Source organism: Castanea sativa, chromosome 6 (assembly GCF_040712315.1).
Source record: "Castanea sativa cultivar Marrone di Chiusa Pesio chromosome 6, ASM4071231v1".
In the NCBI taxonomy this organism is placed as follows: Eukaryota; Viridiplantae; Streptophyta; class Magnoliopsida; order Fagales; family Fagaceae; genus Castanea; species Castanea sativa.
Window position 1 is genome coordinate 54341726 of NC_134018.1, and position 19968 is coordinate 54361693.

Here is a 19968-nt window from a genome sequence, read left to right on the forward strand (position 1 = left end):
AGGAGCAAACCACCATTCCTAAGTCATAAATTTGAATTTGTCCCATTTGAACATTTGAGTGACCGATGTGACAAAAATTTCCACTTAACAGGTATTGATACAGAAAAAATTCGGCTATTGCAAGTATGATTAGGGGGGAGGGGGGTGAACTATATGTGCTAAATTTGTGTGATCATGTAAATTATGTAGATGTCATTGGAAAAGTGTTAGTCATTTCCCCTTTGTATGAGAAAGACATAAATGGAGAGCAATTGAAGAGAAGGATCATTGAGATTTAGGACAAAAGGTTAATTGAACTTAATTCTTTTTAATACTTAGAATGGAAAATTTTTCAAATATTGAAAAAAAATACCAAATATGCAGGAATCATAAAGTTTGGGTTACATTGTAAAAAGACCTTCTAGAAAATATTACAAAAGATGTATGCATGGAAGGATCGAAATCAACTATTTTGATTATTTTGATTATTACTTCAACAACTATGAAATGATTCATGAGTAAGAATTTATGTGACAAAATTTAGTTCGTTATACTGTTTATAAGGTTTAATACTAACTTTTTCTTTTACGTGGAGTAAGACCAACTTTCACTGTCCTCCACCTTTGCAACAAAGGTTTACATCAATTTGGATAATACAAAGATGATAGAATTAAGAAAAATGTAAGTATACAATTAGCAGATACAAGTCTTATAATTTGTCTCACCCTCCCTTAAAAGTTACCATGACTTTTAAGTGGAGTTGTAGTGTGCCTTTGTGTTAGAACCCCTTTCCATTTCCCCTGTTTGTGTGTGTGTTTGTTTCTCTAAAAAAAAAAAAAGAATGGGTAATTGTCCTACATTACTTAAGAGAGTGTGTGTTATGTGTAGTATAACTTGTCTCATCCTCCTTTAAAAGTTACTGTAAGGACACAATTCAAATTCCCAATTTACAACCGAAAGGAAAATGGCTTGAAAGACCTTTTTTACAATAAATTTGTAGAGAGTGGGCTTGTAATCTAGATTTCAAGGATGGTTTAAATAACAAAGAAAAGAAATGGGCTCCGGGCCCAATGGCACGAAATAAAGAGTTATTGTAAGAGTATCAATGAAAGCTCTTCCTCAGACACAATCCGAGGATAGTTTATAATATTACTTCCTAAGGTTGATTACAATTATAGATCGTCAGATTATCATATACTATTGTCTTTCTTTTGAAAAGAAAGAGCCTCTTCTCTTCCGAAGGTCTTTTCCCTTATTTATACTTCCTCCTCTTCTCTTTATCATCTTCCACCTCATGGTTGTAACACTGACTTTGGATACTTGTCCCATCAATTTTTCCCCGAAGTCCGCAGGGGTCAAGGACCAAGTTCCGAACCTCATGCTCAGGTCCAATCTTTCCATTAATGCAGTCAGTATATCAATTACAGAGCTTTTAATGGGTGGGCGGTGGTAGCAGCTTTACCTTAGGTATTCCACCGCTCTTTCTATTGTCCTCCACGTGTGCCGCGCCTTCCCGTAGTCATAGGATTTCTTATAACATAGCCCAGGGACATTAAACTTCTCTTCCTATAATCTCGGCTTAATTATCCGAGGACAAATCTATTACTCGGACGTTATTGGTCACTCGTTTATCACCTCTTGCTTGGCATTTTCTTTATGAGGTACATTTACGCACTCCTAGATCATTTGATGTCCTCAGATTTGGGTTTTTAGCCCAAAAGACTTTGTTGGGCCATCCTTTGTAAATTACTGGGCCCAATGTCCCTACAGTTACCGTGGCTTTTGGGTGGAGTTGTGGTGTGTCTTTGTGTTAGAACTCCTTTCCCTCTTCCCTTTGTGTGTGTTTGTTTCTCAAAAAAAAAAAAAAAAAAGTCTTATATATAAAACTACAATTTAAAATTATAGTTATTACTTTTGACATCCTTACCTAATTAAATACATTTTTTTTCTCTTCTTATTTATTGCTTTCCAAATTCCTCCTCATTAAAGGGCACATTTTGAACGTGTTTTTTTTTTTAATGAAAATATTAGAATTTATTAAAATCTTTCACATAGTTAGAGAGAGAGAGAGAGACTAACTTCTTTAACATGTTTTTTTAGAAGAAGAAACTATCAAAATTTTCCTTAGTTAGTGATTAGAGTTTGTTTTTAATTCAAACTCATCTTCTCTACTTATTGGTTTCTCAAAAAAAATCTTTTCTACATATTGATTCTAATATTTTTATAATTAAAAAATAATCATTTTATCTCTCTATACATTTATACATGATGGTAATAAATAAGGTAGAGATAGCAAAAAAAGGATTGCGACCAGGTGCAATTGCTATACCACTTCCTTTACAAATATTTTTACATTTTTATCTTTTTACTTCTTTTTAATTTTCTTTTTATTTAATGGTTGAGATTGAAAGTCATTTTTTGCAACTTTCACTCTCAATCGTTAATTCATTGCAATTACACCTGGGTATTGCACTGAATCTTAATCCGTGAAAAAAAAAACTTTTGAATTAATTTAGATGGCGTGGCAATCAATAAATGATTAATGATGATATAAATTGCTGACTTTTTTTACCATTAAATATTATAGAAATTTACGGCCTAAAAAGAGTGTAACTCTTGCGAAGTTACACCATTTGTAACTTGATGACATATATATCAAATGAGTTCCAATTACACCATGAAAATCTTATAAAAATTCACTAATCAAAATCTTGTTAAAATTCACCGATCACATTGGTTTGTTATATTGGTTTATAAAGGTTATATAGAAATTTGTAATGTCTTTCTCATTATTAAATTCCACCCATCACATTGGTTTGTTATATTGGTTTATAAAGGTTATATAGAAATTTGTAATATCTTTCTCATGCCTTGGCCTTGTATGACAACAAGCCCAAGAGGAAGTAAAAAAACTATGAGCTAAATTGCTGTTGGTTATTAGAGAACTGTTATATTAATGATGCAGGATGAGAACACTGATCAAAGCTGGAACTCATGGTTGAAGTAATTGTTTACTCCATAAGTCATTACACTAGATGTAGTTTCAGTATCACATATTGCTAAACTACCAGTAGCTTAGTGAATGATATATATATATATATAAAAGATAAAAATTCTATTTTAGCCTAATCTAATTGTATATGGATATAAAACTTCTTCCGAGAGACTTGAATCTCGTCTCTTGTCTCCTTATACCCCACAAGCAATTGATTAGTGCCTTGTTGTAGTGTGCTCCCTGTTATTACTGTTTTGTAGGTGTTAGGAGATTGTTAGGTTGTTGGTATTAGTTGCTTACTCTTTATGCATAAACAAACAGTGCATCAATTACTTCATTCCAATGAGAATTTGGATCAATTCGAGTCTCAATTCTGTTCTTTCATCTTAGTTTTAAGTTTAAACACTGGCACCACAAGATTCTTCTTTGTTAATTTAATATGCTACTTTTAGAAATTGTTGTTGCTAACGTATATATATGGCAGCATGAAAACAAAGTTGTTGCAAATTAACCAAAAACCAATGCGAATTAACAAAAAAACAAAGAAACAAAATGACACTTTTATCTTATCCACAAGGAGGGGGAAATCCTACTGTGTAATTCTGGAACTACCTTGTATTCCAAATTCCAGAGCCTGGATTTGTACCTGGGTTCGTCATCAAAATTTTCATGCACCTAGAAATTTATAACACCAAGTAGAAAACTCAAAATTCTTCGACATAATCTACCACCTATTATTAAACAAGCAAATTATTGATATCATCATAACTTATGTCGTCAGATATAGATCCCTACGAACACCTTCACATTGCTCTGAACTCGGATGGCACTCTCACTCGATTTGTGAAGTTACCAAAAGCAAACCCCGTGGCCTCTCCTGACGCTGACGACCCAGTGGTTTTCAAGGATCACACACTCAATGCTGAAAAGAAAACCCGCGTCCGAATCCACATGCCAACAATCAAATTGCCTCCCAATGATGGCACAAGGATTCCCATCATAATTTACTACCCCCGTTCGATTTGGTACCTTTCCTTCTGGGACACTGACATGACCTATATACTAACCTCGAAGCTCGCATGTCAAGTTCCTGCTATCGTTGTCTCCGTTGAGTACCGCCTTGCTCCAGAAAATAGGCTCCCAGAGCAATACGATGATGCCATGGACGCGATTCTTTGGGTGAGAGAACAAGCACTGAATCCAAACGGTGAGCATTGGATTAAAGATTACGGAGATATTTCAAGGTGTTTTCTGCATGGATGTGGTTGTGGTGGGAACATAGCATTTTTCACTGCGTTAGAAGCAGCGAGAATGGAGTTGGAGCCCTTGAAGATTGTTGGGAATATAATGAACCAACCCATGTTTGGTGGCATTGAAAGGACGAGCTCAGAGCTGCAAAATTGTGCGGACCCTGTCTTCCCCTTGTGTGCACAAGATTTGGTTTGGGAGTTCTCGTTGCCAAAAGGTGAAAATCGGGACCATTGGTACTGTAATCCGATAGTTGAGGGCCCGCACACGAGCGCCATCAACAAGCTTTGTAGGTGCCTTGTGATTGGGTTCTGAAGGTGATAAAAATAGGAGACGGGTATTCTTATAAATCTCGAAGGGACGGAGAGCATGAAGACGGATCGACACCGTAGGTGACTCGGCTGTGACGGATAAATTTGCTGAGTACCCGTCATGTACGAGTTAATTGAAGATTTCAGGTTGTGTCATTTGATATGCCTTAAATCAACTTTTGCTTTATCCCCACACAAACGTGCACACTTAGACTTCTTGCGACACACGTTTGAGAAGACTCCTATATGGAAAGGAACTTGAGAAGGAAGTTGTATCCTCAAAGAAAGGTAACTCCACTCAATATAAATACCCCAGAAACCCTAAATATGAAGGTATGCACAATATTCTTTGACTCTGGCACTCTAGGGTTAAAGGAACGAGATTCTAACTTGACCTTCGGAGGGTTTTTGGCTGGCACCACACCGGTGCTCTCTCTAGGTCCATTATTTTCTTTTTGCAGGTGTTGCTTCGGCTTGAGGGGTGCTTGCAACTCACTGATGATTTTTTCGGCATCATCAATTGGCGCCGTCTGTGGGAAAGAAGAAGAAAATCTTCTGATTATTTTAGCCTCGCTCTATTCCTGAGACAAAGAGTTGTATGGCACTCACCCGATCGATGGCAACGAACAACAATCAAGGCGACGAACCGCGCGCCACCGCTCTAGAGAGGCAGGTCCAAACGCTCGCGGCGGCGGTTGAGCGCCTCACTAAGCAGAACCATGATTTGGAAGAACAGTTGCGGCAAAGGACCGCACACACGAGTACACCACAGGAAGACCAGGAGGGCGCTAGTCTGGAAGGAAGGAACGCGGAAAGACCTGAGGGCAGTAACGCTCCAACTAGACCCGAGCGACAAGAAACCAATCAACCATTTGCATTAGACGCTGCACCGACTCCCATAGCCGCCGAACTACAGGAGATGAGGGAACGCATGGATATGATGATGAGCGCCCTTAAAGGACGGGTATCCAGCAACTTGGACGACCTCGTCCATAGGAGGGATTCACCATTCACAGCGTTGGTGAATTCATGTCCCCTTCCTCCAAAATTTCGCATGCCCCATATGGAAAACTACGACGGATCCAAAGACCCGTTGGATCACCTGGAGTCTTTCAGAACCCTAATGCATCTTCAGGGTGTACCAGATGAAATCATGTGCAGGGCTTTTCTCACCACCTTGAAAGGGCCTGCGAGGGATTGGTACAGCAGGTTGACGCCTAATTCCATCGGCACTTTTAAGGAACTAGGCGCACAGTTCGTATCACATTTCATTGGAAGTCATCGACACAAGAGGTCTATTGCATGTATACTGGGAATTAAACAACGAGAAAGCGAGACATTAAGGTCTTATATAGCCCGCTTTAACAAGGAATCCCTCTCGATAGACAAGGCAGATGACAAGACACTTGTGGCAGCATTCACAAACGGGTTACAAGAAGGTAAGTTCTTGTTTTCCCTATGTAAAAATGACCCAAAGACTATGTCCGATGTATATTACAGGGCGACGAAGTACATGAACGCAGAAGATGCCTTGCTGGCCAGAGAAGACTATAAACCAAGAAAAAGGGAAAGACAGGAAGATACGAAACCAGATAATGGACGAAAAATGGCAAAAACCAGAGATCGACGAGAAGACCAGAGGTCCAAACCACCTTCGGGGAGGTTTACAAGTTTCACCCCCCTCACAGCCCCAATTGACCAGGTGTTAATGCAAATCAAAGATGAAGGAACCTTGACGTTCCCGGGCAAGTTGAAGGAAGATCCGAACAAGAGGCCACGAGATAGATATTGCCGTTTTCATCGTGACCACGGTTATGATACGACGGATTGTTATGACTTGAAGCAACAGATCGAAGCCCTCATCAGACAAGGGAGGTTACAGAGGTTCGTGAGGAAGGAAAGAACGAATCAACCCCAAGAACAGAATCCCAGACGGGAAAACGAACGTCCCAGACCACCGGTAGCAGACATACGGATGATAATAGGGGCAGTACTTCAACGGGGTCGTCTAAAAAGGCCAGAAAGACCTATTTACGGACGGTTCAAAGTGTCCAGTCAACGGGCTCTTCTCTAGAAAGAATACGACGGAACGGTTCCAGTATCGAGTTTTCTGAAGAAGAGGCCTGCCGCCTTCACCACCCCCATGATGACGCGCTCGTGGTTAGTATACAGATAGGAGACTTCAACGTCCACCGAGTTCTAGTGGACAACAGGAGCTCAGCAGACATCCTTTACTACCTCGCGTTCCAGCAAATGAGGATTGCAAAAGAGCGCCTGATCCCGGCATGCACGCCCCTCGTTGGCTTTGGGGGATCCTGGGTCCATCCTTTAGGATCCGTCACATTGGCGGTGACAGTAGGAGACTACCCACAACAAATAACCAAGGATGTTTCCTTTCTAGTGGTTGATTGCTCTTCAGCGTATAATGCCATACTTGGACGACCCACTCTCAACGCATGGAAGGCCATCACCTCAACCTACCATCTGATGATCAAGTTTCCCACTGAACACGGAGTTGGAGAATTGCGCGGAAACCAGGTAACTGCACGGGAATGTTACGTGGCCATGATGGAGATGGATGACCATGTACAGGCAATGAACATCGAAGAACAGAGAACAGCAGCAGAACCCGTGGAAAAATTGGAAGAGGTACAACTAGATGATTCGAGGCCCGACCGGACCACCAGGATAGGGACCTCGGTCGAACAAACGGTTCGACATGTGCTCCTACTATTCCTCAAAGAAAACCAAGACGTGTTTGCATGGAGCCATGACGACATGCCGGGAATAGATCCAGCAGTCATAGTTCATAAATTGAACGTATCACCTTCCTTCCCTCCAGTTCAACAAAAGAAGCGCGTGTTTGCCCTCGAACGGGATCAAGCCGCAGCAGAGGAAGTGCAGAAGCTATGAGAAGCGAACTTCATACGAGAGGTGTACTACCCAGACTGGCTGGCAAATGTGGTAATGGTCAAAAAGTCAAATGGGAAGTGGAGAATGTGCGTTGACTTCACGAACCTAAATAAAGCGTGCCCTAAAGACAGTTACCCGCTCCCGCGCATTGACGCATTAGTGGACTCCACTGCAAGACATGAGTTGTTGAGCTTCATGGACGCCTTCTCGGGGTATAATCAGATTAAGTTGGAGAAAACAGATCAAGAGAAGACATCATTTGTGACGAGCCAAGGGCTTTTTTGCTACAAGGTGATGCCATTCGGGCTCAAGAATGCAGGAGCCACATACCAACGATTAATGAACAAAATGTTCGCGCACCAAATTGGCCGGAACGTCCAAGTCTACGTAGATGACATGTTGGTGAAAAGCGTAAAGGTGTCGGATCATCTGAGGGACCTCCAGGAGACTTTCAACACTCTTCGAACGTACAAAATGAAGCTGAATCCAAGCAAATGCGCATTCGGAGTAACCGCTGGAAAATTCCTAAGATTCATGGTATCCCATCGGGGCATTGAAGTCAACCCCGAGAAAGTGAAAGCAATTATGGAGCTATCTCCTCCAAGGACGGTGAAGGAAGTACAAAGCTTGACAGGGAAGATAGCAGCCCTAAACAGATTCGTATCGAGAGCAACGGACAAGTGTCTACCTTTCTTCGGAACACTAAAAATATCTTTCGAGTGGACGGACGAATGCCAAAGGGCATTTGAGGAGTTAAAAGCTTATCTCTCTGCCCCGTCGTTGCTTAGTCCGTCTACGCCGGGGGAGGAATTGTTCCTGTACCTTGCTGTCTCATCAGCAGCGGTAAGTGCAGCTCTCATCCGAGAGGAAGGGAAGATACAAAAGCCCGTATACTTTGTAAGCCGGGCGCTAAGAGGCGCAGAGGAGAGATACCCACGGATGGAGAAACTCGCCTTCGCACTCTTAACTGCAGCTCGAAAACTGAAGCCCTATTTTCAAGCATATACAATAATAGTCCTGACGGATCAGCCCTTGTGGAGAGCAATGAACAATCCTGAAATTGCCGAACGGATGGCATTGTGGGCTATTGAGCTGAGTGAGTATGATATCCAATACCAGCCACGAACAGCTGTGAAAGGATAAATACTGGCAGACTTCATCGCGGAATTCATTACACCTGACGGGTAGGGGGCAGAAGAGACGCCCACATGGAGAATTCACATAGACGGATCCTCCAATAAGCATGCAGGGGGAGTCGGAGTTGTACTCCACACCCCGGAAGGAGATAAGGTTGAATGCATGATCCGTCTGGAGTTTCCCACTACAAATAACGAAGCGGAGTATGAAGCCCTGGTGGTAGGATTGGAACTTGCGATAGCGGCTGGGGCTAGGAAGGCAGTAGTCTACTCTAATTCTCAAATCGTAGCCAGCCAAGTTAATGGGAGCTATGATTGCAGGAATGAACGAATGAGAAGGTACCTCGGAGAAGTGAAGGGTCTAATGAGTGACCTCCAATTCACGATAGCTCAAATCCCAAGAGAAGAGAATCAAGAAGAGGACCGACTCGCCAAGGCTGCTTCGGCCGAACCCATGATCGCTCCAGAACAGGTATTGTCCTTCGTCCAACGTTCATCGCTATTAGATAATGTTCGTATGCAGGAATTAAGCACTAAGGACGATTGGACGGCTCCAATCGTGGCGTACCTCAAGGACGGCAAGCTGCCGGACAGCAAGGTAGACGCAAGGAAATTGAAGGTTAGGGCTGCCCGATTCGTACTGATTAAAGGCATCCTCTACAAAAGAGGATTCTCCCGACCGTATCTAAGATGCCTTGGCCATGACGAAGCAGACTACGTGATGAGGGAAGTTCACGAAGGAATTTGTGGAAACCACTCAGGGTCAAGGTCTGCGGTGCACAAGCTACTTCGAGCGAGGATACTGCGGCCGACAATGCAAAAGGATGCCCATATGTACGTTAGAGCCTGCGATAAATGTCAACGGTTTGGCAATCTTATTAGACAGCCAACGGAAGAACTCACACCCATGACGGCCCCATGGCCGTTCGCGCAATGGGGGTTACACATCATGGGTCCGTTTCCGATAGCGGCAAGACAATTGAAGTTCTTGGTGGTTGGAATCGACTACTTCACCAAGTGGGTGGAAGCAGAAGCTCTCGCTACTATCACGGAGAAAAATATTCGCAACTTTGTGTGGAGAAGTATTATTTGCCGATATGGGATCCCGAGAGTACTCGTTTCAGACAATGGGAAGCAATTCGACAACGATACATTCCGAGATTTTTGTTTTCAGTTGGGAATCAAGAATCACTACTCGTCACCCGCCCACCCACAGGCCAACAGACAAGTTGAAGTCACGAACCGGTCCTTGTTAAAGATTATCAAGACCCGGCTCGAGGGGGCAAAGGGCATATGGCCGGACGAACTACCAAGTGTCCTATGGGCGTACAGAACAACGGCAAGAACGCCAATGGGAGAGACACCGTTTCGATTGGCGTTTGGTGCTGAGGCCCTCATACCGGCAGAAGTGGGAATGACGAGCTTCCGCGTGGAAAACTATGACGAGAGCAAGAATGTTGAAGCATTACGTCTAGAGCTTGACCTTGTCGATGAAGTCAGGGCAGCAGCAGCCCAAAGACTGGCACGGTACCAAGACATGATGGCGAAACACTACAACTCCAAGGTCCGGCACCGAGACTTCAAGGTTGGAGATCTAGTGTTGCGAAGAGTGTTTGGCGCTACGAAGGATGCATCCCTAGAAAAGCTGGGTCCTAACTGGGAAGGCCCGTACAGAATCATCTCATGGCACAGGTAAGGAACGTACTACCTGGAGACGTTAGACAGAAAGAAGTTGGGTCATCCCTGGAACACGGAGCACCTGAAGAAGTACTACTAATAGTACAGCAGTCAGAAGATGATACCTACTGCCTTATTTTCAATTTAATTTTTAGACAGTCATAGCTTTTACTTTTTAACTCATGTTTTCTTTTCCATTGACAATTTGGTTTGTTGAACTTATGAGAGGAATTTTTATTTAGAAAATACGGAATGCATGCTGTTGAAAAACCTACAAGTCCACAAAGTGGACGGATCACCCAAAAAGGTGAGAAATCTACAAGTCCACAAAGTGGGACGGATCACCCAAAGGGTGAAAAATCTACAATTCCACAAAGTGGACGGATCACCCAAAAGGGTGAAAAATCTACAAATCCACAAAGTGGACGGACCATCCAAAGGGATGAAAATCTACAAGTCCACAAAGTGGACGGATCACCCAAAATGGTGAAAAATCTACAAATCCACAAAGTGGACGGACCATCCAAAAGGATGAAAATCTACAAGTCCACAAAGTGGACGAATCACCCAAAAGGGTGAAAAATCTACAAGTCCACAAAATGGAACGGATCACCCAAAGGGTGAAAAATCTACAATGCCACAGAGTGGACGGATCACCCAAAGGGTGAAAACTTACCAATCCACAAAGTGGACGGATTGTCCCAAAGGGATAGAAACCTTTTAGGTCCACAAAATGGACGGATCACCCTAAAGGGATGAAAAATCTAGTTCACTAAGTGGACGGGTCTTAAAAATACATTTGAAAGTCCAGTCCGAATAAAGGACGGACGCTTAAAATTTTCTTTGTAGACAGGTTATTTGAATAAAATAAACAAGCATACGATATATGACGGATAGTAAGCAAGCAACAGGTAATAAAAGATTTGATAAGCTGAATTTAATAATTACAAACGACGGTTCAAAAAAGTTCTCTTACAACGGTAAGAATTTTTTTACAAAAAACAAGTATCCTATTCATTCTTTGGAGAAGAGTTCCCGACCAATGGACCGCCGTTTGGCTGACTAGGAGGAAGAGCTTCGCCTTCGTCAGCTGGAGCAGTGACGGCAAACACTTCGTCTGTACTTTCTGAACAGACGGACTGTGCAAGTGTTTGCCCTTGAGCGTCAATGGATATATGGGATACGTCCAGGTCAGGGTACGATGACTTCACCTGACGGATGGCGTCATCGAACCCGTCAGCAAAGGAGCTCCCAAGCTCCGTCAGAAGGAGTTCAGAATCGCGATATTGTTGAATGGCTATCTCCTTTGCGTTGTCAAGTTTGGACATTGTTTCCGTCAACTGCTTCTCCTTGTCCTTCAAAATCTCGCGCAGATGCCCATTCTCCTTTTCCACCTCCTCTCTGACCTGCTCCGAGCATTTGAGCTTTCTGTCCACATTGATCTTGTGGGTCTTCAGCTCATGCAGCTCATCCTCCATCGTTTGGTTCTTCTTTCTCAAACGGTCCATGAATGTCTCATGATTGAGACAACGGCCAAAGAGCCCTTTCATCATCACCATGGCCTGGAAGCGAAATACAATGTCGTGATAATGACGGGTGTGAAGGAACTTAGCAACAATACCAGACGGATTCAAATTTACCTGTGCAAGGGTGAAAAGGCCCGTCTCACCCATCGCCTCCGTTGAATGGTTGCCGAGGTCTGCGTAGTCGTCAGCTGTCAGCATAGACGACATCTTCTCGAGGGCATAGCTTGAATCCTCCCGGAAGAGAATGGGTGGTTTCTTCTCGGAAGGACCCTTCATCAAACCTTTGCCCTTTCCATGCTTGACGGCCATCTTCTCTGCCTCCAAGGCCACGACGGGTTCAGTGGTGGTCTTTTGCTTCTTTGGAGGACGGTCCGTTTTCTCAACTTGAGTTCGTTTTGACGGAACAGGTGGGACCGTCCCCTTTGTTTGATCCCCCTCCTGCTTTTTCTTTGCTGCCTGTTGTTTAATGAAGGCTCTCCTCTTAGCGGCATCCATCTCTGCAAACCAAAGACGGATGAGAAAGGCCAGGTAGGATAAAAAAGAGAGAAGAAGAAAGACGGATAGAGTTTCGACGAACTTACGTTTTCTAACTCTTGTATCGTAACGACGGGCGGAAGGTGAAGGATCAGGACCGTCACAATACCAGTGTAGAGTATCGAGTGTGACGAGTTGAGCCCAAGTCCTCTCTTGCAGTTTTGTCTTGTTAAAATTTTTTTCAAGGAAACTCCACTGCTCCAAGTTAACTTGTGGACGGTCCCGAGCTGCAATCAAAGACGGTTAGACCTTAAAAAAAAAGAATCATCTTCGAGACTGACTGGACGGAAACAAAAGGGATACATACCCGACGGAGGCATTATGCCCCATGTTGTGTCGACGGGCATATAAGTTTTATCTCCTAGACGACACATCCATTCGTCCCCTTCCAAAAAGAAATAACGACTCTTCCAGTCTCTATTTGAGTCTGGAGTATCACTGATGAGCCTCAATAATGGGCTTCTAGCCGCAAAACTATACATCCCCTTGGACTTGACAATCTCTGATGGACGATAGCAATGGAAGAATTCTTCCACCGTCAACCTTCGAGCACCGTTTGACATTGCCCCATACAAAACTTCAACCCCAATAAACACCCTCCAGGCGTTTGGGGAGATTTGAGTGACGGATAGGCCAAGGTACTAAAGAAGGTGACGGTGAAGAGAACTTAATGGAAATCTGAGCCCCGCCTTTAAAGCTTGCTCGTAGATCCCAACACCGTCTACCCCCCTATAGTAGCATTTTTCTGATTTTTCAGGAAGACGTAGACAGATGTTGTCTGGTATTTGGTACTTGGTCCTAAGCGTGTTGAGTTAAGATTCAGTCATGGATGACCTAAAATCATTTACTGTCCAAAGAGGCAGCATGACGAACTCTCTAAGTCCATCTAGGCCAATTACTGACTGGACGGGAGGTCCACACCGTCCAAGCTACTACTGGATGACTCTGAACTCTCCGTCTCTAGACCACCATCAAGGGAAGAAGAGGTACTGGACGGATTCCTCTCTTCACTTGAAGTGTCAGGATCTCTTGGACCTGACGGAAACTTTTCATCGTAGCCCGCCCCCTCGCGGACAAACGACTGGTTACTTGACGCACTAGACGTTACCTACATTTATGACAGTATAACCTAAGACACCGACGGATCTAAAGAAAGTGCATATATGTGAAATAATGAAATTAAAAGAAAGACGGAGAAAGGTTTGGAATACATATCGGATCGAGATGGTTTCTGACGAGTATTGACGGATGGATCTGCTGAACGACAGGAAGGCGCGATAGCTGTGACGGTTGCGCTTTGCTCGCCAATTTTTGATAAGAAGATAAAATGAAGAGAGAAAAGTCTGGCTTTTTATAGAACAGAGGGCGCGGGATACGAAGCGACGCCTCGTTTTGGGGAAATAGCCAATCCACAAGGACCACGTGTTCTTCGTCAGAAATGCAGGCCACGTGTCATCCGTTATGGTACATTAAGACCGTCCCCTCTCAATACATTGCTTTTAGTCATTCCATGAATCCGTCAGGTTTTAAAGACGGATCCAAGGACTAAAGGGGGCAACTGAAGGTGATAAAAATAGGAGATGGGTATTCTTATAAAACTTGAAGGGACGGAGAGTATGAAGATGGATCGACACCGTAGGTGACTCGACTGTGACGGTTAAATTTGCCGAGTATCCGTCATGTACGAATTGATTGAAGATTCCAGGTTGTGTCATTTGATATGCCTTAAATCAACTTTTGCTTTATCCCCACGCAACGTGCACACTTGAACTTCTTGCGACACACGTTTGAGAAGACTCCTATATGGAAAGGAACTTGAGAAGGAAGCTGTATCCTAAAAGAAAGGTAACTCCACTCAATATAAATACCCCAGAAACCCTAAATATGAAGGTACGCACAATATTCTTTGACTCTGGCACTCTAGGGTTAAAGGAACGAGATTCTAACTTGACCTTCGGAGGGTTTTTGGCCGGCACTACACCGGTGCTCTCTCTAGGTCCATTATTTTCTTTTTGCAGGTGTTGCTTCGGCTTGAGGGGTGCTTGCAACTCACTGGTGATTTTTTCGGCATCATCAGATTCTATGGAGACGCCATGTTAGATAGGCAGCAGGATTTTGTAACCATGTTAATGAGACATGAGGTCCAGATTAACGCGATGTTCCACGATTCAGGATTCCATGCGATTGAGATTGTAGACCCGGAATGGATGAATTATATTGTGGAAATTATTAGACACTTCATCGTAGATACTGAAAACAAACCTTGAGCTCAATGCTTCAATTGTTGCTAAAATATATTTAATTTTGGTGTTAAACGACAGTGGTATATCAAATTACCAACTCAGTTTGTACAACAGAAAAGTAGGGCAATCTAACTAGATTAGAGTCCCCTCCTGAAACTCTGAATCCTCTCCATTTCATAATTGCCGGTTGGAAACTCTGAATTAAAGCAAGTTTCTATTTCTATTGTGCTGGAGCAGAAGTTAAAAAATCATTCATCTTGTCGTGCATTTGTTTAAATTTCGTATTACTTTATACTGGTCTTATTAAAGTTTGTAAAAGGTAGCCATTTGCTTAATAATAGGTATGGCGGGAAATTTATTTGTTAAGGTATTTGAACAATTTTGTCAACTTAAGCTGAGGCTTAACAATGAGTACTTCTTTTTTTCTTTTTCTTTTTTTCTTTTTTTTTATTTATTTTATTTATTTTTTTATATACAACGAGTTCTTTTCTATAAGCTTCAAATTGAATAGGAAATCATTTACTACACATTAACCTTGGAAGTTAGATATTGAAAGAAGTTGTTTAAGCATTGTGCCTACTTGTGGGTGAAACTCATGATGTTGTTATTATTATTATTATTCTTATTATTATTATTTTATACCAGATATAATTTCTACTCTAACTTAATCTAAGTGTATGTGTGTGTGAAATTCCCTCATGGAAACTTGAACTCCTGCCCTTACCCCCACATCTCACAAACAAATATACTTTTGGAGTGACCACCGCACTTAGGGTGCACGATGATGGTCATGTTGTTATTCTTTTACTAGCATCAGGGATACTGGAGTCAAGACTTGGAGTTAGAAGAGGCAACTCTGCTGCTAGCTGCATGCAATAGCTCTGGCCTCCAGTTTTATTGTTGTAGTGTTGTTGCCTCTCCCACCCTTCGAGCTTCAAGTTTCTCGGTTAAGCTGCTTAGCTGCTTAGGGGGGTTTTTTTTTCCTCTTTTTTTGTGTGTTTGCTGGGTAAGAGCAAAATTATTTTGTTTATAATTATTTAAAGGATTAGACTGTTTATTTATGGGTAAAATTAGTTAATTGGACTTAAATTTTTTTTAGCTTTGGCATTGGTAATTTTTGTTATTAGGCAAATTTTTTTGGACTTGTTAATTTTGTTTTAGATTTTAAATCGATAAATTTTTTTTATTACTTTTTAAGGGGGGTAAATGTAATTTCATTGAACAAATTGCTATATAAGAGAAGGGGGGGGGGGGGGGGGGGGACCGGAGTCAAAGAATAACATAGTAGCATGAAGGCTGGAGTAATATGAATGTTCATGATGTGCTAATTTATTTCTTCTGATGTCACGATAAGCTTGCTATATGATTCACTAATGTTTTACATAGATTTTTTTTCCTTTTCACTTTTTGTGATGATTTCTTTCAAAAATATTTGCATCATAGAGTTTCGGAAACGCCTATAGATCGAAGCTTGATAGCAATGGATATATAGAGATTTTTTTTAATGTTTATTGTTGTGTTTGGTTAATAAGAAAGTAAGAAAAAAGAAAAGAAAATCTTGATTCTTTTTTTCATTTTATTTATTTAGTTTTTTTTCCAAATGTTGATGTGGCATGTTTTGATATCAATTAATTTTTTTATTATTATTTTATTAGCCATGTAGGTTTTAAGTGTGTCAGCTATGCAATCAGAATCCAAATTGTTAGGACATATGTGTTTCACTTATTAAGATCATATGTCATTCATTCATTTATGTAATTGGCTAATCCTTTGACAAAATGCACTTTACTTGTAATTGGGTAGAATTAGGATGAGTTTTATACTTCAAGAAACTGTGTTTCAAGATCAAGTGTTGAAGTCATCAAGTCTGTCCAAGAAACAAGCTAAAAAGTGCAAGTTCTTAAAGCTTGACAGCTAGCATGTGTCGAGGTTTAAAGAGCTGTTCCAGCTCGTGGCTTGACAGCTTCTCGACAGCATCTCGATACCTCTATCTGTCGAGGTTTAAGAAAAATAGATTCTAAGTTCTACTTTGATTCCAATCCGTGGATGTGTCTTTGGGCCTTCTTTTCTCCTAACCCTAGACATATAAAATGATTATTTTAAGGGCCGTCAAAGGTATGCAAGTTGCACAAGTATTGAGAAATCCTTATTCATGCAAATTGTGACCTGAGACGAAGTTCTTGCCCTAGTTCATCTCTCTTGTGAAGAAGTTGCCGTGTATTTGCACCGTAGGATTTTGTAACCAAGCATCTTCTTGATCTTCATCGTGTGGATGGATTGAAGAACTTTGCAGCCAACAATCTTCTCTAGTTGGTGATTGAAGTCGCGTACTGGAATTCGCGCAATTGGTTAGTCACGTACTTGGGAGTCGTGCATCAAAAGGAGAAATTGTCACTATAGAACAAGTCCAATTGGGTATTGAGGTAAGAGTTCAACTGTAAGTTGGTAAGGTACTTGAGATTCCTTTACTTGTAATTGCTTGTTGTGATAATAGTGAAATTTCGAGAGTAGTGACCTTAAAATCATCCAGTGGGATTTTTGCCGTGTAGGTTTTTTCCATTCGTAAACAAATCACCATGTCATTTAATTTCCGCTACATACTTAGTTTAATTAGTGATTTGTTTGTGCAACCATGCGCTTCGCATGTTAATTTGATTAATTAATAACTTGGCTAATTAATCAACTTAATTCATCACAAAGAGGTCAATACGTTTTTGGCCTATCACAAATTAATTTCTAATTATATATTGTCTAATTTTGTGTTACATATCTATTTTAATTTTCTTAATTTTAGTGCCAAGTGACTTATTCATGATACTCAAAGCAAAGTTAAGATGATCAGCTCACTCACCTAGGTAGTATTTGTATCACCTTCTCATCATCACTAGTGTTCAATGTTTTTATGTGTAAGAACAGTTTACAACATAGTTGTATTGTAAAAGTGGTAGTAACTTTAGTTTAAAAAAAAAAAAAATTGATTCCTAAATTTGACATATTTTAGAGTGGTATTAGGAATACTACAATTTTTACTATATAACCTTTATAAATTAATGAAATTATCATAAATTACAAAAAAAAAAAAAAAGTAATTCAAACCTACATTTATTATGTTATAAAAACAATCACAATTGCTATATTAGTTTATAAAGTTTATATAAAAATTTGAAATATCATGATTTCCTGTCAGACTAGCCCATTGGGCTTTCCTTCCTTTTTTTTTTTTTCCTCGGACTTTTGTGGGCTGTCGGCTTCTACCTTACTTTTTACTTCTTATTGTGCATGTGGGTCTGCCTGCTGCTATTTCCTGCCATGCTGGCCCATGGGCTTTCTTTCTTTCTTTCTTTTCTCCTAGGGCTTTAATGGCCCACTTGTTTCTATTTTGCTTTGCTTTTACCTTTTCTTCTTCATTTTTTACTTGCTATTGGGTCTTTCTATTGTTGTACTATTTTGATCAAAAACAGGTATCAACAAGAGGAAATCCAATGGTTTGAGAGACTACACAAAGTGCACCCCTACTAAACATAGAGATTTTCATGCATTGGCTCAATTTTGTGCTTAATTAATGCTACAAAATAGTCATTATTAACCTAAATTATTAGTATTTGGGGCTTTGAGTCACATTAAAATATGTGAAGCCAGTGCCAAGCATAAATTAAAAATTTAACAATAGTAAATTACGTAGGACACATGCATTGGGATAAATAATAAACAGTGTATTAATAATTTCAATTTTGACATAAACTAGATCTTCTTCTTCTTTCCTTTCAAAACATTTATGTTAGGTTCCGGCTTTAACAAACTATCGCGGCAAATAGTGAGAAAGTCACAATTTTACAATTAAAATGTAAGAAGTTTTTACTTCTTCACAGCAATATAAATATTTTTATTAAATCATTTGCATTGTAAAACAAAAAAAAAATTTGAAATTGAATTAGTTTGACTGACCTTATACTATGTTTTTACATCTGAAGAAAAACGGGTCAATAGTCAGATAAAGACAATGAGAGGTTCACAAGGATTTTATAAACCGTTTGGGACTTTTTTTATTTTTATTTTTTTAAGGTAAACTACATGCATGGATCCCCACTTTTATACTAAATGTTAACTTGATTCTTAACTTTTTAATTATATCAATTTAATTTTTAACTTTTTAACGGTATGTCGTTATGGTCTCTACCATTATTTATTGATTGAAAAAGTCTAGTATGTCAAATGATTAATTTACTTGATATAACAGCTGTACAATCACATCATATTAATAACATCATATTAATTTTTTTTAACTAAATAGTTGTTTGTTGGGGGAAAAAAATTAAAATCACTCTCGTAAGACCCTCTCACCACCCTTACTCTCACTCTCATTTGTCCCAAATCCCTAACTATCTTTGCTAAAACAAAAGTTGTAGACGGCAGCGGCAAGGACCAGTGGTTGGTTGTAGCAGAAGTTTCGGCTCCCTCTCTGGCTCTCTCTTTGTCCGAAGGCCCTTTACTTACGGAAATTGACTCATACTCTTTCCCAATGAATCCCCAAGTTGGGTCTTCGCGTAAATTGGCTAGTTATCAAAATCTTGAGCAAATAGAGCTTGAGAACCTGAAAAACAGAGACCAAAATGTCCATAGTTTCAAGCACTTCTTTTCTAGAAATAGTCGAACTCCCAATAAGCCTTCAAAGATCCCAACTGAGAACTTAACAAGACAAAAATAGCTTGCAAGGTCAGCCTTCTCAAAACCCAAGTCAAGGTTTGTAGAACCATCTTAGGGTGGTAAAGCAAATTTGGCAGCAGAGAAAACCCAGTTGGGGAATACACATACCAATAGCTCTAATAGGAATTCAACCAGTGTGGCATCCCCAGGTCATAAAGTTAGTGTTGGTAATCCACAAGAACTTGAATTTGTTAACTTATGTGACAACAATTTTTTTTTTTTAAATTTTAATTTTAATATAATGTGATTGTAAAGTTAAGGTGATAACTAAATTAATTTTTTAATTATTCCATTAGACTTTTTCATTCAAAAAATAACGGCGAGCTCAAAATAACACAATATTAAAATGTTAGAGGTTAAATTAATACAATTGAATGATTGAGATTAAATTGACGTATGGTATAAAAGATAAAAATTATTTATGTAATTTGCTTTCCTTTTTTTTTAAATTCAAATTCAATATAACTTAAACCTAATAAATAAAACCCGTTTGTCCGGTCTAATTGGGGATTACAAACAGCAACCAACAGGATTTCAATTAGAACACTCACACCCCATATGGGATCGGAATACTTACACCAAAGATTCCCCTATGATTTTTTTAATAGTTGCAAATCTATTAATTCATGGGAAATCACTGTTCATGTTATAGATTTCTTTGCTCCAAAATAATAATAATAATAATAAAAATAAAAAGACTTC

General features: G+C 40.2%; 1 protein-coding gene across 1 annotated transcript; it reads left to right on the forward strand.

The window, feature by feature from the left end:
- The first annotated feature begins 3745 nt into the window (after positions 1 to 3745).
- On the forward strand, positions 3746 to 14586 carry LOC142639150 (putative carboxylesterase 9). Its single transcript, XM_075813269.1, has 2 exons — positions 3746 to 4530; positions 14397 to 14586. The coding sequence occupies exons 1-2, from the start codon at positions 3746 to 3748 to the stop codon at positions 14584 to 14586; spliced, it is 975 nt and encodes a 324-aa protein (XP_075669384.1).
- Positions 14587 to 19968: the final 5382 nt, after the last annotated feature.

Bases quoted from the DNA above. Each gene is read 5' to 3' on its own strand.
- LOC142639150 (XM_075813269.1), top strand. From the start codon at position 3,746: ATGTCGTCAGATATAGATCCCTACGAACACCTTCACATTGCTCTGAAC. The intron at 4,531-14,396 runs GTTCTGAAGGTG...CGGCATCATCAG, and splicing joins TGTAGGTGCCTTGTGATTGG to ATTCTATGGAGACGCCATGT.